The 21128-nt window shown below is 37.9% G+C and overlaps 1 protein-coding gene across 1 annotated transcript in view; it reads right to left on the bottom strand.

Annotated features, from left to right (window-relative positions):
- The window catches only part of EXOC6B (exocyst complex component 6B), an 859602-nt gene that overhangs the window by 322891 nt on the left and 515583 nt on the right, over window positions 1-21128 (bottom strand). Inside the window, 2 exon segments of the mRNA XM_006862890.1 lie at window positions 1530-1566; window positions 15676-15731. Of these exon segments, the coding sequence (XP_006862952.1) occupies window positions 1530-1566; window positions 15676-15731 (93 nt within the window).

Raw genomic sequence — 21128 nt, 5'->3', positions numbered from 1 at the left:
ATGAACCTGACCTATACTCAGAGCGGTAGTTACTGTAAATACCAACAGAGAGTGAAAGAGTCTTCAAATCAAGTTTCAATGCTATCCGTTCTGTGCACAGGGTAGATAGGAACGGGCAACTTAGACACTGACTATCTAAAATGAGGTGGCAATAAAGGCACGAAGTGACTGACTTACAAGGTTTCAAGAGGGCGCTTAGTTTAAGAGGGTTGGGGGAAAGAAAGAGTCCCCACTGAATAGCTATCATCTTGTCTAGATGGGTCTGGAGAAAGGAGATGGGATAAGATTCGTAAGATTCAATAGTGAATAACTGTTATCATGACTAATAGCGACTGTCACAATTGTAAAGGTAGAAGTTTTGTAACAAAAAAAGGGGAATGCTTAATCTTGCAGTCCAGAAACAGAGGACCCTAGGACCATCAAGAGAGCAATGCACAAACAGAATGCGGGACCTTATCCAGAGAAGCAGCAGTGCCAGAGATGGAGGCAGAGACAGGCGCATGGAGGGGGGGAGTGGCTGAGGACTCTAGATTCATCAACTAAGAAGAGAAGGACTAAGAACTGGTGGCCAGGAGCAGACTTGCAGAATGTGCCCTTTAGAGATATAAATTATTATATATGCCTGAGTGGGTTTTTTTGTTTGTGTGTTTTTTAAAAGGCTAAAGTGGATAAAGAGAAATACTTTTAACTCATGGTATATGGAGGGAATTATAATCAATGTAATGCAACAAGTTATATGAATTGTTAAATGTGAAACTGATGACATGCCCTGTAAACTTTCACTCAATCCACAATAAAAACCTTAAATTAAAAAAAAATTTAAAAAGGAAATGATTAATGTTCAACTGTTTCAAGAGGTAGCATATGATCAAGAGCCAATGATATTGAAGAAGGAAGTCCAAGGTGTAGTGAATGAATTGGCAAAGAACAAGGCACCAGGAATTAACGGAATAAAAATTGAAATCATTTTAAAAAGTAAGGCGGTACAACAACCCTGCTATGGAAAACATCTTAAAGGAAGTTCTGTGGACTAAGAACCAACAAGAACAGACAACAACCAGATAATGATATATGTGGCAGCATCACCCTGAACTCAATCGACAAATGAAAGAGTCAAGAACAGAATAAAATTATAAGAGCAGAGGATTTAGGAGGTCAGTCAATGATCAAAACAATTACAATGTGAAAGAAGGTAAACACAGAGGAACAGAGATCCAGGTGGTGAGAAGGTCAAGTAGATTGCAGGATAGACTGCCTCAAATGAAGGAAAGAGTTAATGAAATATAAGGTAACCACAATAGTGTGTTTGGAGTGGGAGATTTAGTTTGGGTGTTGGGGAGAGCAATACAAGGAGGAGGACGTGGAAGAACAAGATAGATAGGGGAACACTGAGACAGGATTGCATGGCCTAAGTGTTGTTGTTGTTATTCTTGTTAGGTGCCATCAAGTCGGTACCAACCCATAGCGACCTTATGTACAGCAGAACGAAACACTGCCTGATCCTGGGCCAACCTCACCACTGTTGCTACATTTGAGTCCATCGATGTTGCCACTTGGCCAATCCATCTCGTTGGAGGTATTCCTCTTTTTCTCTGACCATCCACCTTACAAAACATGATATCCGTCTCCAGTGACTGGTCCCTCCTGACAATATGTCTGAAGTATGAGAGACGAAGTTTACCCATCATGGCCTTCAAGGAACATTCGAGTTGCACTTCTTTCAAAATGGGTCTACTGGTTCTTTTGGCAGCTCATGGCACTTTCAACTCAAAAGCATCAATTCTTCTACAGTCTTCCTTATTCACTGTCCAGATTTTGCATGCATATGAGGTAATTGAAAATACCATGGCTTGGATAAGGTGCACCTTAGTCCTCAAGTTGACATCTTTGCTCTTCAACACTTTAAAAAGGTCTTGTGCAGCAGATTTGCCTAATGTAATACGTTGTTTGATTTCTTGACTGCTGTTTCTGTGACTGTTGACAGTTGATCCAAAAAGAACGAAATCCTTGACAACTTCAATCTTTTCTCCATTGATAAAAAAGCTGCTTATGAACAACTGATGGTCTAGTTCAAGCCTGTCCCTTGTCTTATTTTAACTGATGATATGGAGCTTTTCGACTGTCTCTGTACACAGATATAGTCAATTTGATTTCTGTGTATTCCATCTAGTGAGGTCCATGTGTATAGTCATCTTTTAAGTTGTTTAAAAGGTATTTGCAATTAACAAGTTATTGTTCTTACACAATTCTATCATGCGAGCTCCAGTATTGCTTCAATCTCCAAGGCCATATTTCTCAACTGATCCTTCCTCTTTGTTTCCAACCTTTGTATTCCAATAACCGGTAATTATCAATACATCTTGATTGCATGCTTGATCAAATTCAGACTGAAAAAGTTGGTAGAATTATTCAATTTCATCATTATTGCCTTTAGTAGTTGGTGCATAGATCTGAATAATAGTTGTATTAACTGGTCTCCCTTATAGGCATATGGATATTATCCTATCACAGATAGCGTTGTACTTCAAAATGAATCTTGAAATGTTCTTTTGAATGATGAATGTAGTGCCAATTCTCTTCAATTTATCATTCCTGGCACAGTAAACCATGTGGTTATCAGATTCAAAATAACCAATAACAGTCCATTTCAACTCACTAACACCTAGGATATCTATGTTTATGCATTCCATTTCATTTTTTACAACTTCCAATTTTCCTAAATCCATTAATAATAGGAACATGGAATGTATGAAATAGAGGGTATAGACACATTAATCACATGACATTCAGATGATTTTTTTTTTAAGTCAGTGAATTAAATATTAAATATTATTAGGGAGGTCACGTGTTAACTCATGGCAAAACAAAGTGATAGTGAGTCATAGTACAAGCTGATATTCATGAGCTACCTGTAAAAATACCTCCTGGTAATTTCAGATAATTGTGATTTCTAATTTAAAAACAAAACAAAGCAAAAAATACAGACACAGACTAGCATTATATATCAGCAATACAAAGGAAGAGCTCCAGAAAGATGGACAGACTCAGATACAGCAACAATGGGCTCAAACATAACAATTGTGAGGATGGTGCTGGACTGGGCAGTGTTTTGTTCTGTTGGACATAGATAGGGTCACTATGAGTCTGAACTGACTCAATGGCACCTAACAGTAACAGTGCTATATACAATAATTAGGGGAATTTATTGAATCAGATAAAAGGTTGCAATAGTCCCCCTTGCCTTTCTATGAGGTGGTTTCAAAAATTTCATGGAAAAATGTAAATAAAAAAATATCATGAAAAATTTCCACAAACTTTCTGGAGTCCCTTCTTACAGCTAGCACCAGTAATACAATTGTGCCGCGAGTCCTTTCTCAATAATATAAAATAGGCATGATTAAGGGTAACCAAAGCCACATCATTATACTGGGGCCAAGAACTAACATCAGAGCTGGATTCAAACTAAACCAAACCCAGGGCTGTCCTTTAATTCCGACTCAGCAGCCTTACTGGGCAGAGTACAACTGCTGCAAGGTTTCCAAGGTCGTGATCGTTACAGAAGCAGACTACTGCATCTTTCTCCTATGGAGCAATTGATGAGTTTGAATTGCCATCCTTTAGGTTACCAGCTGAGCACTCTTAACCACGGCACCACCAGGACTCCTTGAGAGAAGAGCTAAGACTGGCGTTGTAAGCATTAGCCCTAAAGCTCATCATGTTATAATGCTTCTGCTCATTAGACTCAGTCCCACCCTAGCACTTGGGAGCCAGGTTCCTAGGAAGGTAACGAGATAAACAAAAAACACTGAAAGGATCCCCAAGGACTGCTGTTAAAGGAAAGGGAAACCCTAAAGAAAGAGGGCAATTAAATGTCCCCATAGGAACTGACATTTCCTTTAGCACCTATAAAGTAGTATAGCAACATTACTCTTTTAATCATCTTAAGAGAACTGATGTGTCTTTATATACTATTGTTGGTGCTAAATGGGGTCAAGTTGGTTCCGCCTCATAGCAACCCTGTATAGTGTGTCCAAGAAGTAGCTGTTGAATTTGAACCACCTACTTCGTAGTTCAAACTGACCTTGCGGTCCAGTATATATTATAGAAAGATTTTTAAGTTTTAATAATGATAGATATGTAAATCCCTGTAATATTACCTATTGTAAATATAAAAATATGCATTAAATGTTTACTATATTTTGTTCTTGTTGTTAAGTGCCGTCGAGTCAGTTCCGACCCATAGCGACCCTGAACAGGGTTTCTGAGGCTGTAAATCTTTACGGAAGGAGAAAGCCTCATCTTTCTCCCACGGAGCAGCTGGTAGTTTCGAACTACTCACCTTGCGGTTTGCAGCCCAATTTGTAACCACTACGCTATCAGAGTATATTTAGGCAGTGTTATTAATACATATAAAGTTTCACTGGATTTAGGATAATCTTGAATACTCATTTCTTGAAATGAAATTCTTATAAGACTACAATTGTTAATGAAAAAACATCTGTGATCTAGAAGAATCTAACTTCATGTAAACATTTGAAGTTTAGTTTTTAAATATCCCCAATTTTTCCTCCAACTCACCAGTTAACATGAATACTTAAGGTTACTTTGTAATGTGTGAATCACTATACAGCTAAGTATACTGAGTATGTATATATATATATAATTGAATACAGAACTGTAAGAAGCACAGGTCACACACACAAACACTGTAGAATAGATATCCATATTGGAATGGAAAGCAGACAGAACGGGAATCATTCAGGGACAAGATAATGTAACGAATTTTTGCTGTGACCAACAAATTTATCCTTAAGGGCAAAGAAAACAGTTAATTTTTAAAATACTAGAAAATGAATTTATAGTTCCAGAAGGGTAATACACACATCGAAACATACCATTTAAGAGGTTCTAAAGGCAGGCCACAAAGTAGTAGAAAATATTCGTGATACATATATCCTATAAAGGACTCAAAACTATAACATCAAAGTATTGATGGTCTGCAGGTACCTGGAGGTCCCTCAAACCTTTCAAGGGATGGACAAGGTTAATAATCAATTTTATAACACTTTAGTATTATTTGTCTTTTTCATAATGGTGACATTTGTATGATGGTGCAACAGCACAGAAGGCGAGCAAAAGCACCACAATCTTAGCATGGATTAAGGCCGTTGTACCAAAACTTAAAAGGAGCTCTGGTAGCGTAGTGGTTACGAATCGGGCTACAAAACTTTAAGGTCAGAAGTTTGAAACTACCATCTGCTTCACGGGAGAAAGATAAGACTTTCTGCTCCCGAAAAGATTTATAACCTCGGAAACCCTGTACAGGGTCGCTATGGGTCAGAACCGACCTGATGGCACTTAACAACAACAACCAAAACTTACTGGTAGTCTTTCAATTAATCTTTACTGACAGGCACACCAATTTTATGTAAGAATGTTGTTGATAAAGCAGTAAAATTATTAATTTTATTATATCACAACCCTTAAATACATGTTTTCAATATTTTGTATAATTAAATTAGAAATATACATAAGATTAGAGTCCTGGTGTGGCGCTGTGAGTTAATGTGCTAGACTGCAAAACCATTTGAACTGTAAGGTCGGTGGTTCAAGCTCACCAGCTGCTCATTTGAAACCCTATACAGGGTTGCTATGGGTCAGAAGCAACTCAACGGCACTTAACAACAACAACATACATAAGATTATCACAAAGAAAAGCACTTGTGCGATTGTTTGAGTAGTAAGTTAAACTAGCCCCTTTTCTTATGAAACACCATTTTACCAGAAAAAACAGGTGATACTTAAAATGGGGACTACAATGTGCCCAGTGAAGGAGGCTTCCTGCGGAGCCTCTGCATTACATAAGACTATAGGTGGAAGCCTGAACCACATCCAGATCTTCAGAGATGGGAAATTTCCACTTAAAAGGATGAGCAGATCAGCCTGGAGCGGCTAGAAGAACAGAAGATACTTCTTGAAAGAAAGACGTACAGGAACAATACAAAACAACATAGGCAGACCGACTGTTACTACAAGTTGTTGCCCAGGAGATATCAAGGCAAGTAGTCAGGTCCCCTCAGTGTAAACCCCCTTCCAAGACTAAGACCCAATGGGAATATACACACTCTGATTGGTGACCACACTCATCACCGATAAGGGGAAGTGAGAGAAAAACAGCATTGAAACTGCAAGCTAAGCCCTACAATGTTCAATAGACTTCTGTGAACCAGGGTGGAGACCTGTTTGGCCAGCAGTGTGGCAAGACCTGGGGACTCTTGGGCCCAGAGTCAGTGACATAGCCACAGAGGACTAGAGTGGAGAGGGAAGCATCCAGCAGATTAAAAGAGAGGGCATATGTACAAGAACACCCACACTTGCAGATAATACCCACTTGACCTGGCTTCAATGACTAGATGATCAGAGCTCAACCAGAAGAAGAAAGAAGAGGGACAAAAGAGTAATCTGATACAATTTGATGAACCTGACCTACACCTACGGATGCAGTAGCTCAAAGGGGGTAACAGATCCTTATAGCAAGAATCATTCCCACCCCCTCCATACACAGAGTAGACAAGGATGGGCAACTTGGACACTGGCTACCCAAAATGGGGGGAGGGGCGCTACAAAGGCAAGAATTGACTGGCTTACAAGTTTTCAAGAGGGAACCTAGATTCAGAGGGCGTGAAGGAAGGTAGACTAGCCACTGAGTAGTAGTATACAATCTATCTAGGCAGGACTGATGAAATGAAATGCGGATGGGTCTCTTGTGATACAATAGTGAATAATTGTTATCAGGACTGATTGTGAGGGTTGGAAATGTAAAGGGAGACGTTTTGTAGCAAGGTGGGGAGTGATTAACTTTTCAGCCTAGGAGCGGAGGTCCCTGGGACCATCAAGGGAGAAGAGCGAAGAGCGGGACCCTACCCAGAGAAGCAGTGATGCCTGAGATGGAGGCAGAGACGATGACGTGGAGAGATGGAGCAGTTGGAGACTTTGGACACAGGGAGGGAGGGGGGGTTTTACTGACGACCGGGGGGCAGGCTTATAGTGTATACCCTTTGGTTGGTTGATGATGTGTTCTCCCATGTAAACTATCACATAATTCATTAAAAAAAAAAAGATTAGTGCATGAATCAGTAGTTAGATTATCTTCAAATATTTAATAGGCCTCCAAGGCATTAAAATTCTGTGTAGCTATGTTTGACTGTTATTATCAGTCTTTGATGGCTAATTTTCTTCATCAAAGAAATGGACTCTCTTCTTGAATTTGCAGTCTGTTTAAACTTTCATTGTTGACATTTCTACTGGAGTAATAATCAATGCAATTATTAGGATTATCCTTGAGTATGGTCAAATGGGATCATAAAACAATCTACATTTCTTTAAAAGGTTCACAACTTTTGAAAACATTTCTCTTTTTAAATACTTCTTGGTAGCAATCTAAGTTAGTTAATGATATCCTGAAATGCTATTAGTATAAAAAGAAACTCAAATATAATATTTTGATGAAGGCAAAAAAAAAAAGCAGGTGACAAACAAACTACAGTTATCCTGAGTTGGGTATTTGGTAACATTTTTTCTTAAAAATGAAAGAAATGAGCCTTTCACTTCCAGCAAAACAAATTAACAGTATTTATTGTCAATTACAAAATTCAAGCTTACAAGAAAATTTAGAGTGTTAGACAGTTCTGGAGTGGCACTAGAGAATAAGCATTGGACTACTACCCACAAAGTCAGTGGTCCACACCAACTCTTCAGAAATCTTATACAGTGTCACTGTGAGTTGGAACTTACTCAATGGCATTTAACAACAACAGAAAACTCTTATCTGCGCCACCATGAGATAGCTTCCAAATGCTTAATGACTTTTCTTATGAGACTGGTAGTACTATTAATAAATGTGTATTTTTGAAATTATATAATAAAATATGTCAACATTTGGGAGATTTATAAAACTCAGTGAATCTATTTTCTAAATGGCAAGTGTAGGATGCTATAAAATTATGCATCAGTAAAAACATCCCTTTAAGCTAGATCCTTGAATTTTAATGTAACAGCGGGAAAAAAATTAAATAATGAGGTTTCAAATTCCACATTACAATTAATCCTAAGAAACTGTCATGTGTCAAACTTTGCTGAAATATCAAACAATACCAACAATTATCTGAAAACGCTATTAAAACACTCCTCCATATCTGTGTAAGAACAAATTTTCTCATATACTTAAACTAGAACAGATTAGTGAAAAAGCAGATATGAGATATCCAGTTGTCTTCTATGAAGCCAGACACTAAACAATACCATCATCTCAATAAACTTTTGTTTTGGAAATTTGGTTATTTTTCTGGAAAACTATTATTCATGTAACTAATTAATGAGTATATTAGCATTATTTTAAAAAGAATGCATGGATATATTATAAATATCTCAGTATTAATTTCTATTATGATGTTCTTGTTGTCTTTAAGTGCAATTGAGTCTGCTCCAACCCCTGACTTTTTGTTTCAAACCAACCTTGCAGTCCAGCGCATTAACACACAGAATCACACGATGACTCCTCTATTATTATGATACATGTTGGTATATATATATATGTGTGTGTGTGTGTGTGTGTGTGTGTAGTTTGTTGTTAAGTGCCACCGAGCCGATTCCTACCCATAGCGACCCTGTATATGGTTTCATAAACAAAAATTGTTTGGAGTCTTCAATACTTGTTAATAGTGGAAAGGAGTTTGGAGACCAGTAAGTTTGAGAACAGCTATATTAGCTTTCAATTTCTGCTGTGACAAATTACCACAAAGTTACTGGCTTAAAGCAATACAAATTTATTGTTACAATTCTGAAGGTTAAAAGTCCAAAATGGGTCTTACAGAGGTAAAACCAAAAGCTATGTTCCTTATGAAAGCTCTAAAGGTAATGTTGTTCCTTGTTATTTTCAGCTTCTTGAGGTTACCCACATTCATTCTGACTTCTCCTTCCATCATAACATCTCCTTTGATATTGACCTTCCTACTTCGATCATTGAAGGACCCTTGTGATTGTACTGGGTCCACCCAAATAAGACAGTAAAGTTTTCCCATATCAAGATTTTTAAATTGATCACATCAGTCAAGTCTCTTTTTTTACATAAATTCACAGATTCCAGAGATTAGGACATAGACATCTTTGAATATCCATAACTGGTGAAACTAAATACATGCTGAACTCTTTAAGATCATCAATAAAAAAGGCAACTAACCCAACAGAAAAATGGACAAGAGACATTAAAAAACACTTCACAAAAAGTGTTTATAAATGGCTAATAATCATATGAAATGCTGCTCAGGAAAATGGCAACTGTAACCAGAATGTAGTATCAACATATATCTAGCAAAAGTACTAAAATGAAAAAAAAAAAAAAAACCCACATAATTTCAAATGGCAACAAGGATGTAGATCAATAAAAACTTACATAAGCTGCTGATAAGAGCATAGAATGGTATAATTATTTAAAACTGCTTAGCAAGATCCTGAACATCCCCATGAAATTCACACAACAATTTTATTCCTAAATATGTACTCAAAATAAATAAGCTCACCAAAATACATATACTAGAGTTTCAGAGCAACACTATTCCTACTAAACTAAAACTAGAAATAATCCAAATGGTCAACAATATTAGAGTAGATCACCAATTACTACATATTCATATAATACACTATTGTTTAGATATAAAAGTGAACTACTTCTGCAATAGATAAATTTCACAGATATTATGTTGAGCCAAGAAAATGATGCCAAAGAGAATATACTGTATATTATATGTTATGCCACATACAGGCATAACCAACCTAAAGTATTAGAAGCATAGATAATAATTACCCTTGGTGGAGAAGGGTACAGATTTGACGGGGTGAAGACCGCAATGGTCTTCTAGAAAAGTGGTCATGTTCTTTCTTGATCTCAGTGTGCTGGTTACATGGGTACCTTTGCTTTGTGAATATTCAAAAAACTTACATTTGCTTACATTCCCATATGCTTGTTATTTTCCATAAAAACAACAGTATACAAAATTATCTCTTTCCTGAAGATTGGTTGTTACTGTCAAGTGTCATAAAGTCAGTTCTGACTCCTAGCAACCCTATACGGGGTTTTCAAGAAGTGACTGGTAGATTCCAACCATTGACATTTTACTCATCAGTCCATTTTACCTAAGGAGTCCTACCAGCATTCCTTAAAAAAAAACACACAGAGAGGTTTTTTCACAGTCCTCTAAACTAAATCAAGAAGCTACAAGGGTGATGATACATGATTTATAACAATAGCAATATAGATATGGTCAACATAATACCAAAACTATAGCTCTAGGGGAAAATTCCTTAGATTTTATCCAATTCCCATAGATTCATGCTCCCATCTAGAAAAATTAATCACAAAAGAAAATGACGGTTTTTCAAAAGCTTCATGCTAAACTTCCTGCAAATGCAGAGCCAGGGCTTGCTTGTCTATTGAAAGATTGCTTCGCATTTTGGGGTCCCTGTCATTTCTTGACCCTAAAAATCAAGAACAGCAATCCACCAAAACAGAACACAACACATATACACAAACAAATGACATCAGATTTTCTTATGCTATCAATTTGACAGTTTTAAGTGTTGACAAGTCTTTATATTGGACCAGTTTTTTTAAAAAAGTAAATCATTAATTTACAAGCATTATGTAGTGGCAATCAATGACACATAAGACAATAAGTAGCAGCCATCAACAGAAACCTTTTTAAAATACATGTCATGATGCATTCAGAGAAATAATGCAGAAATGAAAATTCATTTTGTTTTGTTTTATTGGTTTGTTTGGTTAATAGTAATTTTTTTCAAAAAGGTAATTTTTCCTTAAGAATAAATTGGATTCTGTCAACAATCAGCGAGCTAAAGAGCAACATGCTTTCGGCTGCTAATTCAAACAATGAGGAGTCCCAGGGGCAAGTATGCACTGTGTCTGATTTCCAATAATGTGTGTTATTTGTTTAGAGAAGTTCAAGCACTTACTAAACCTTATTAAAACTGTGGCTATAAACCACCATGAAAGTATTGCAGAACAGTGGCATGTACCAGATCCCTGTTCATTTAACTGTGAACTCCTCACCCCAGAACATGTGCAACAGATATGCTGGGGTATCCTGGCACCAATTTGCAGGCTCAAAATTGCCATGTTGTAAAATAAGTGGGGGAAAAAATGTAGTTCAGAATAACCTAACTATAATATTTTCAAGCAGTAAATACATTCTTCCTTGAACATATGCATAAATACCTTCTCAGTGCTTTCCCAACCATATTGCCAATGAGATAAAATCATAAAGGAAAATAAATGTGTAATTAGAATAGTAAACAGAAGCAATAATGTCATGTGATGGCAAACAGTCATCTGAGCTGTAAGTCTTTATTTGGCAAACCAATTTCATCATGCTATTCCTTAATCATGGACTCATAACACAGTCTAAGAAATTTTCCTTCAAAGAACTTGTAACCTTAGTTGAACACAAAGGACATATACAGGAAAAAAAAAAAAAATTCAAATAAAGAATAGAGATAATAATACATATGGGAGTTTGCATGAAAGTCAAAACCTTGGGATATGAGTTGTAGGGAAGAAAAGGACTAGTCCGAAAAGACTTCATGGGAAATTAGGCCTTGAATTTAATTTAAGGAATGGGAATATTTGAAAGTGAGAAGAGAAATGATTGCAGGGAGAAGGAAACCATGAAAAAAAAGTCTGTATCAAGGAACAAACATAAGCATGTTTGGCAACAAAGAACACATCTACTTGGCTGAAGTCAATGGTTTGGAGGGGAATTATGGAAAATATAGAAGACAGGAGTTATACAAGAAACAGTTAGGATAATTAAACATTTCTGAACAGAGGGAGTGGTATACAAACCAGTGTTTTTGGAAGTCACATCTGGCAATAAATTGGCATAAAGAGAAACTGCCTTATGTTCTTCCAGTCATGTTTACAATCATCACATACCCTCAGATGTCCTCATTTGTGAATTATTGTTCCTTATTTACATTATATAAATCATGCTTCTCAGTCTCCTTGCCTAGAACTTTGCTAAGGATACCTCAATATTTTAAGCACTCTTTGATACCCCAAATAGCTTCCTTTAGTCTGGAATTTTGGGGGAAAGGGAACTAGTTTTAAGGGGAGAGACAGTTCTAAGCAATAATTCAAAGATATCTCTGCAGAAACAAACAAACAAACAAAAACAAACCCTGGAGATTTAGGTGATTAACTACTAAAACCATACTGTTGTTGTTGTTAAGTGCCGTCGAGTCGATTCCAACTCATAGCGACTCTGTACAGGGTTTCCAAGGCTGTAAATCTTTACGGGAGCAGAAAGCCTCATCTTTCTCCCGCGGAACAGCTGGTAGTTTCGAACTGCTGATCTTAAGGTTCGCAGCCCGATTCGTAACCACTATGCTACCAGAGCTCCTTACTAATAAGAAGTTAATTGCTGATTTTTACTTTTCTAAAGTTTACTTTATTCCAGGACACTTTTATGAAAGACCAATATAAGTACCCATTTTCAGTAACTGAAAGAAACCCAAAGAGGATTTTCGTTTTACAAATAAAAGTGAAAAGCAAAACTAGCATTCAGCACTCGCTTTATAGGGAGCCTCTAAACAGGGGGCACTCACTCCAAGCAGTGGGACTGGCATCCCCAAGTTCCTTCCTGGGAACTACATGGTACAAGCATTATGTCTACTTTATATAAAATCTTTCCTGGAATCCTGGTGACATAACAGGTTAGGTGTTGCACTTTTAACTGCCAAGTGGGCAGTTCAAACCCACCAGGTGTTTTGTGGCAGAAAGATGAGACCATCTGCTCCAATAAAGATTTTTCAGTCTTAGAAACCATAAAGAGCAGTTCTACTCTGTCCTGTAGACACCTGGTGTGGTGCTGTAAGATAAACTCTGGACCACAAAGTCAGTTGGAATTGTAAGGTTGGCAGTTCAATCCCACCAGCTGCTCCTCAGAAACTCTATATAAAGAGTTGCTATGAGTTGGAACCGACTCAACAGCATTTAACAACAACAACAACAAGGGGTTAGTATAAGATGGAATCAACTTAATGGCAGCAGTCTGTCCTTTTGTTTTTCTCTCTGCTTTTACTGTACGTTAGTGTTATTTTAAGATTTATGTGTTATTTGATATGATTTGGTAGGGTTTTTTAGGGGGGGCTGGAAACACTCAAAAATGTTCCCATGTAAATGAATGGCAATTGCTTCTTCGCTGTATGTCATTTTGACTTAAAAATGGTTTTGAGTGTGTGTGGGGTGGGGGGAGGGCTGTACTCTATGTAGTCTAAATAAATCCTATCCACTTTCTAGGAAGGCAGAGAAATTAGCAAATTTGTAATTTCCAATGTTAGAAAAAAAGAAACAAATTCCTTGGTCACTGCTCTACTATGTAATCAGTTTGAAGAAAAATCTGGATAAGGCTCAGATACCTCTGCTCCCCTTGATACTACCTGTTGCTTCCTCTGTAACTTCCTTACATTGTTTAGAGAAAGCTATAGGGTTTGAGCTAATTTATAAGACCCTTATTACCAGTATAAGAGATTTTCCAGATGGGGTACAAAATTAAAAGAACACAAGTTTAAGTTGGAAACAGGCAATTCACTTTTTGATAAATTTCTCATTACCAAAGAATTTCTACTTTATGGGCAAATTACCACAGTTTACCTCTCCTTCTAGGAGCTGTTCTGGCTACAATAACTAAAGAAACTCACAGGAGAGATGGCATTTAAAGAGTGCTCAATAAAACATACCCTAGAGTTCCTTGAGCCCTGGTATAGTGCTGTAGGATAAGAAATAGACTGTTAACTACAAGGTTGGTAGTTCAAGCTTTGAGAAACCCTATACTAGGTAGCTAAGAGTCAGAACTGACTTGACAGCACATAACAGCTTAGAGGCAGTAAGTATATCCTAGTAGGTGGGATATGGGCTTTGGAAGCAGTCCTCACCCCAGTGATTAATCCGTAGATGAGTAATTTTTGACATGTTAGTAAGCTTTGCTATGCTTTACTTTTCTCATTTGTCAATATGGGAAAATAATACTTTGCAAACATATTTATATGTTTTAACTTAAACTTTTGGTTCTTATTTCATAATAATCATTTGTGACTTCTCTTTTCAATAATTAAATGATTAATTTTAATGATTTGTATGATTGAGATGTATATGATATAGAAAACGAATGAAATGTACGATATAGAAATGGTTTTCAACCTCCAGGCAGAATTCACTCATTTTAGTTACACTTGAAAACAAGCGAAGACCACAAAACTGTACTATGTGCTATTTTGTATAAGAGGCTGCATGGCACACAATGATAGTGGTGAAAAAGACAAGGTCTCTAACTACAGAGCTGACCGTCCCCCACCTGGCAATCTACTAGACAGGAGGGTTCTCAATTCAAATACATTTTTGTTTAAATCCTGACTCTGTGACCCATTTGCTGTGTCGCTTAAAAAATACATCATTGCTAAATGTCATCAAGTGCATTTTGACTCACAGCAACCCTATGCACAACAGAACAAAATATTGCTCAGTCCGGCACCAGCCTCACAATCATTTGAGCCTATTGTTGCTGCCATGGTCAATCCATCTCATTAGGGGTCGTCCTCTTTTTATTTTTTTTGCTGACCCTCCAATTTACCAAATGTTATGCCTTCTCCAAGGACTGTTCCCTCCTCACAACATGCCTTAAGTATAAGAGACAAAGTCTCCCCATCCTTGATTCTAAGGAACATTCTGGGTGTACTTCTTCTAAGATAGATTTATTTGTTCTCCCATCAGTCCATGGTACTTTCAAACTTCTTCAACACTATAATTCAAATGCATTGGTTCTTTGGTTCTTCTCCACTCTTCCTTATTCATTGCCCAGCTTTCCCATGCAGAAAAGGTGAATGAAAATACCATGGCTTAGTTCAGGCACACCTTAATCCTCAAAGTGACAAAACACATAATCTCCCTGAATTCATGTTCTCATCAGTAAAATACTTACCTTTTTGGGGAATTTTGAGTTTCATTAATTATGATGACACAATGTTATTTTTCTTAAGTGTTGCTAAGTCTGTTCCAACTCATAGTGACCCTGAATAGGGTTTCCAAGGAGTGGCTGCTTGAGTTTGATCTGCCAACCCTGTGGTTCTAACTGGCCTTGAGGTGCAGTGCTTATCCTAAGGTACCACCCCAGAATGCATACAATGCATGTAAAGTATGTGCTTCTTAATTACAACCCTCTCCTTTCCTGAATCAAGTATACAAATGAATGATAAATCCTACTCAAGTAGAATTAACCTAATTGCATAGAGAATGAAGATTCTGTTAGAAGAACTAGAGAGGGCTTCATGGAAGGTAAGGTATTTAAAATGAGCCTTGAAGTGCGGGTAAGATTTCAGTATATCTACAAGTATTAAGAAACACCTGAATATGTACTGAAATCCATAGATACAGATGATAGTTATGGGTAAACTACTTATAACCACTTGTCTTTTGTTCCTATTTTTCATTTTTACATCTTATAGTTAGGTAGGATAGTATAGTGAGTTACAATGAGTCAGAACCAGCTGGGCAACACACAACCACCACCACCAATCCTTAGGTATAAGCATTGGACTGCTAACCACAGGTCAGTTAGCCATCTTCAGAAACTCTATACAGGGTTGCTATGAGTTGAAATAGACTCAATAGTACTTAACGACAGCAATAACATTAGCAATATGTTGCAGCATGTAATTTGCTGATATTTTCATTTGCAGATGTTCAATTTTATGATTTGCTTTCAAAGACTGCCAGATTTATGAAGATACTGATAATAAACATCAATTTAAAAAAAAAAAAAAAAAGAAGGTATTTGACACGTCAGAACTGACTTCCTTGGAATGGAACCCTGTCTTAAAACAGTGTACTTAGAATGCAGATGCAACTAAAGTAGACAAAAAGATGTGACTGTGCTAAAAAGACCTCTTTAAAATGTTCAGAGCAAAGATACAAGTTCGAGGACTAAAGCCCATGGTATTTTCAATCACCACATATGTAAAAGTTGGACAGTGAATAAGGAAGACTGTAGAAGAATCTGGGCATCTGAAGTAAGGTGTTGGCAAATACTGAAAGTACCATGGATTGCCACAAGAACAAACATAGCTATCTTGAAAGAAGTACAGTCAGATTGCTCTTCAGAATTAAAGATGGCAAGACTTCATCTCTCATACTCTATTCATGTTACCAGGAGGAATCAATCCTTGGAGAAAGACATACTTGGTAAAACAGAAGGTCAATGAAAAATCAGAAGACCCCCAATGAGACGGATTGGCACAGTGGAAGCACCAATGGGCTCAAACATGATTGTGACGATGACATAGGAGTGGGCAGTATTTCATTTTGTTGTAAATACGGTTGCTATGAGTCAGAAACAACTCAATGCCACCTACAATTTTTGGAAGTATACCACCAGGCCTTTCTTCTTAGTATTAATCTGGAATTTCTGCTGAAACCTGTGCATCATGGGTGGCAGTGCTGGTATCTGAAATACCAGTGACACTGTAACATGCAAATCACCACAGTATGTTTGACATACGTTAAAACAAAACAAACCCAAACCCCTGGTGTCATCAAATCAGTTCTGACTCACAGCAACCCTAAGACAGAGTAGAACTGCCCCATAGGGTTTCCAAGACTGTTATCTTTCTGAAACCCAAATGCCACATCTTTCTCCCACTGAGAAGATGGTGGTTCAAACTGCTGAATTTTCAATTAGCAGCCAAGTGCTTAACCAATGTACTACCAGGGCTCCCTGAGGAGTTGCTCATCCCTGTTTTTCACAAAAGAGACAGACACATAGTGAGATATAATCAGTCACAGAGCTGGAAAGTGGCATAACTGGGATTTGAGCCCAATCTGGCTCCAGCATCCAAGCTTTTAAAATCAGAATCAACTGCCCTTCTTGAGCTGTACTGCCTATAGGGCCTGCTTCATACATGGAAGTCCAATCCGCTTCACATTAATAAATAAAGCCATAATGTGACATATTATCAAATAAATAAACAAATAAAACAAAAAAATGTGACTAAAAACTAATCATAGAAAACTAACAGGTCTAATAGATAAAGAGAATTATTTCAGGTGGGATATCTTAGGCAAATAAGAAAGAAAGAGAGATGCAGATACAGTAGACTTAGGGCCACATTACAGAAAGTTTTGGTAGAGCAGATTTTGTTCTTAGTGGTGGACAAAGTTTCTAAATAGAGAAATCAATTGATTATTCTTGCAATGATAATAGTTTATATAACTAAACGGAGTTTTAAGAGACATAAAAAGTTTTTACTGTTTTTATTAGCTACCATTGAGTTAGCAACCCCCACTCATGGTGACCCCAAGCACAAAGGAATGAAACAGCTTCAGCTCCATAGTCACGATTAGCTGGGGATTGGAGAGTTATGACCCATAGGTTTTCCTTGACTGATTTTCAAAAGTAGATTGCCAGCAATTTTTTTTCCTAGTCTACCTAAGTCTGGAAACTCTACTGAAACATGTTCAGCATCTCAATAACACACAAACCTCCAATGTAAATGGACAGCTGGGTGGTGGCTGTATCGGCTGGAAAAGGAATGTGGGCTTCTCCATGGAAGAAGAGCATTATGAACTACCAATGACCCAGCACAAAATGGAGTCCTGGACCACAGGTCAGTCTGAACCACAAGGTCAAAGGTTCCAACTCACCACTTCCTCCTCAGAAATCCTATATAGGGTTGCTATCAGTCAGAACCAACTCAAAGGCATTTAACGACAGCATTAAGCACATAATAAAATGGCCCTTAAAAATGTCCTATCAGCTGGTGTGGTTTGGGCGATAGCAGTGAAAACCAGGTAGGGTATGCTCTGGCGAGAAGGGAGGGGGATCTCATGAAGAAAATGCTCATAGTACAACTCCAGAGCTCCAGATCTACCATAAGCTGCAGGACGTCAGTTTCCCGTACTTCCAAGTGAAAAAATCATGATATTAAGGAAAATACTGCAAGCTAGAAATCTGGAGACGGGACTCCCTTGGCAACTACCACGCCCTGGCAGAGTTTAGAGGGTGGGGATAAAGCCAGTCCAGCTCAGAAAACCGCACTAAAAGCAGTGCAGAGGCATTTGCAATAAAAAAGAAAAGAGACACAAGAGACTATACATTTCTTCCTCTTTCTTCCTGTCCCACCTTCATTGCTCAGCCCGGGCACCAGGTGGGACAGTTTTCTCATGGTACAGAGAGAAAGAGCTTGGCAGAGACATATGACGTCACCCGCGGAGCCACAGACCTAAACGTTTCCCCAGCGGGACCCTTTGCAGCAGTGCACCGTGGAGTAAGTCCCGACTCCAGACAACCTTGTGTGGGGTTTCCGGGGCTGTGGGTCTGTGTGGGAGTGGAGCACCTTGCCTTTCTCCCATAGTGTGGCTGGTGGTTACAGGCTGATGACCTTGCAGTTCGCAGCCCCATTCACGGCCACTGCGCTGCCCGAGCTCCCTGCACTGGACCAATTCAAAGCAATCTGGAAAACCCCAGCATAAAAGGACTCAACCATCCCCAGAATTGTGCTGTGCACACACAGATACCTAACTGACCTGACCTTCAGAGACAAAAAGAGTAGACAATCTTTCTCCCATTAACTCCCCAATATCTACCTACGTACCTCTACTGTAGTGACTAGAGGAGGAGCGTGAGAGAGCGGACACCCCCCAGTCTCTGCTGGAAGCTTCTAACTGTACACACACTGACACTGTGGTTTGGGACAGTCGATCACAGCTTCATTTCTGTTCCAAAGTGGTGATTTTTGTCTATGCATTTATATTATTTCTGCTTTTGGTCCTTTTGATCACAAATCTTTCCTGGAGGTAGGAGCTTTTTCTCCCTACGTTACCCAAGAAGAGACAGCAATTGTGGCCATATAACCAAGTTATAAGCACACCCCATAAAATTCCACTGCTGACATAAAAGCCAACAACACCTGCTAAGCATTACATGCAAAAAGGAAAGCCTATCTCCTGATCATATTTACCAGGAGACACCCAGTAAGCTTAACAATAAACATTCACTTGAGCTTTAAACAACAAAACTATCATGACAAACAAACAGCACAAACAACATCGAAACACATCAAAAAACAAAAGAGAGTAGCTGATGCAAATGGGCTGAAGACAAAAAAAAGGCTTTCTAGAGGAGAAAGAGCAGGTTTTGAATATGCCTGAGAAAGAATTCAGAAGAATGATACGGAAACAAATCCAAAAGCTCCAAAATGGGGTGGAGGAAAACAAGGTAGGATTCAGTAAAGTACTAGAGGAGCCATTAAATAAGATGACACAGCACTGGAAACAATTCAAAACCTGCAAAAAGAGGCCCAGATGATCAATAATAAGATATCAGAAATGGACAATATGCTGAAAGGGGAAAGGAGCAGATTAGAAGAGATGGAAGCCAGAACTAGTGAGCTGGAAGAGAAATCTCTCAATAATGCTAAGATAGAAGAGCAAGCAGAAAAAGGATTTAAAAAAATCTGAAGAGAGTCTACAATTCATGCTGGATAACATGAAGAGGAACAACTTAAGAATTATTGGCATTCCAGAACAGGAAGAATCAGAGAAGTCCACAGAGGAGATAGTTGAAAGCTTCTGGAAGAATATTTTCCTAACATTTTGAAAGATGAGAAGATACATTCAAGAAGCCGAACCTACCCCAGGAAGGACAAATCCCAAAAGAAAGTCACTAAGACGTATCATCATCAAGCTCTCCAAAATCAAAGACAAGGAAAGAATACTAAAAGCAGCCAGGGAGAAGAGAATTGTCACTTATAAAGGCAAGCAAATTAGATTAAGCTCTGACTATTCAGAACAAAAAATGCAGGCAAAAAGGCAATGGGGAGACATATACAAAGCCCTACAAGAAAAAAAAAAAAAACTGTCAACCAAGAATCATGTATCCAGCAAAAGTATCACTCAAATACGATGGTGCTATCAAGACATTCTACAATAAACAGGATCTGAGATATTTTTATAAAAAGCAACCCAACACTTCAAAACATCCTAAAGGGAGTTCTATGGCCTGAAAACCAACAAGAACAGACAACAAACAGAGATTGACAGGCATGGCAACACCACCTGGAACTCAGTCAACAGCAGAGTTCAGAGCAGAACAAGACTACAACAGCAAACTAAAAGGAGCTGGGAGGTCAACCAAAGATCAAAATTCTATCAATGTGAAATAAGGGAAAAACATAGCAACAGAGACCCAGATGGTAATAATGCAGGTAAATTACAGGATACAATGGATTATCTTAAATGGAGAGAAAAGTTAGTAGACTATAAAGTAACCCCAAAGAAAGTTAAACCTTCACAATTTACCATAAAATTGAATTTCCAAGCAGAACATGCAAACATGAAAACTAAAAAGAAACAGACAAGAAATAGCACACAAAAAAAAGACAAACTCAACACGAGAAGGCATGCAGAACAAAAGAACGAATAGCACCACCAAAAAAGTAACATCACGGCAGCAATTAATTCATACCTATCGATAATTACATTGAATATCAATGGATCGAATGCACCAGTGAAGAGACAGAAAGTGGCAGACTGGATAAGAAAACAAGACCCTTCAATATGCTGCCTGCAAGAGACATATCTTACACACAAAGACAAAAACAGACTAAAAGTTAAAGGATGGAAAAAAATTTACCAAGCTAACTGCAACAATAAACAAGCAGGAGTGGCAATTCTAATCTCCAAAAAAATAAACTTTAAGATAAAAACCAGCATAAGAGACAAAGAAGGACACTATCTCATGATCAAAGGGTCAACTGAGCAAGAAGACATAACCATAATAAATATATATGCTCCCATGAAAGAGCACCAAGATACATGAAGCAACCCTTCCTGGAATTAAAGAAAGACATAGATAAATCTACAATTATAGTGGGAGATTTTAACATACCACTCTCAAAAAGGAACAGAACAATCAGAAAGAAACTCGACAAAGTCACAGAGGAACTAAACAACACATTCAAGCAACCTGACCTCATAGATGTATACAGAGCATTCAACCCAACAA

Source organism: Chrysochloris asiatica, unplaced genomic scaffold (assembly GCF_000296735.1).
Source record: "Chrysochloris asiatica unplaced genomic scaffold, ChrAsi1.0 scaffold00052, whole genome shotgun sequence".
Classification (NCBI taxonomy): Eukaryota; Metazoa; Chordata; class Mammalia; order Afrosoricida; family Chrysochloridae; genus Chrysochloris; species Chrysochloris asiatica.
This window is presented reverse-complemented; position numbering and strand designations above follow the sequence as displayed.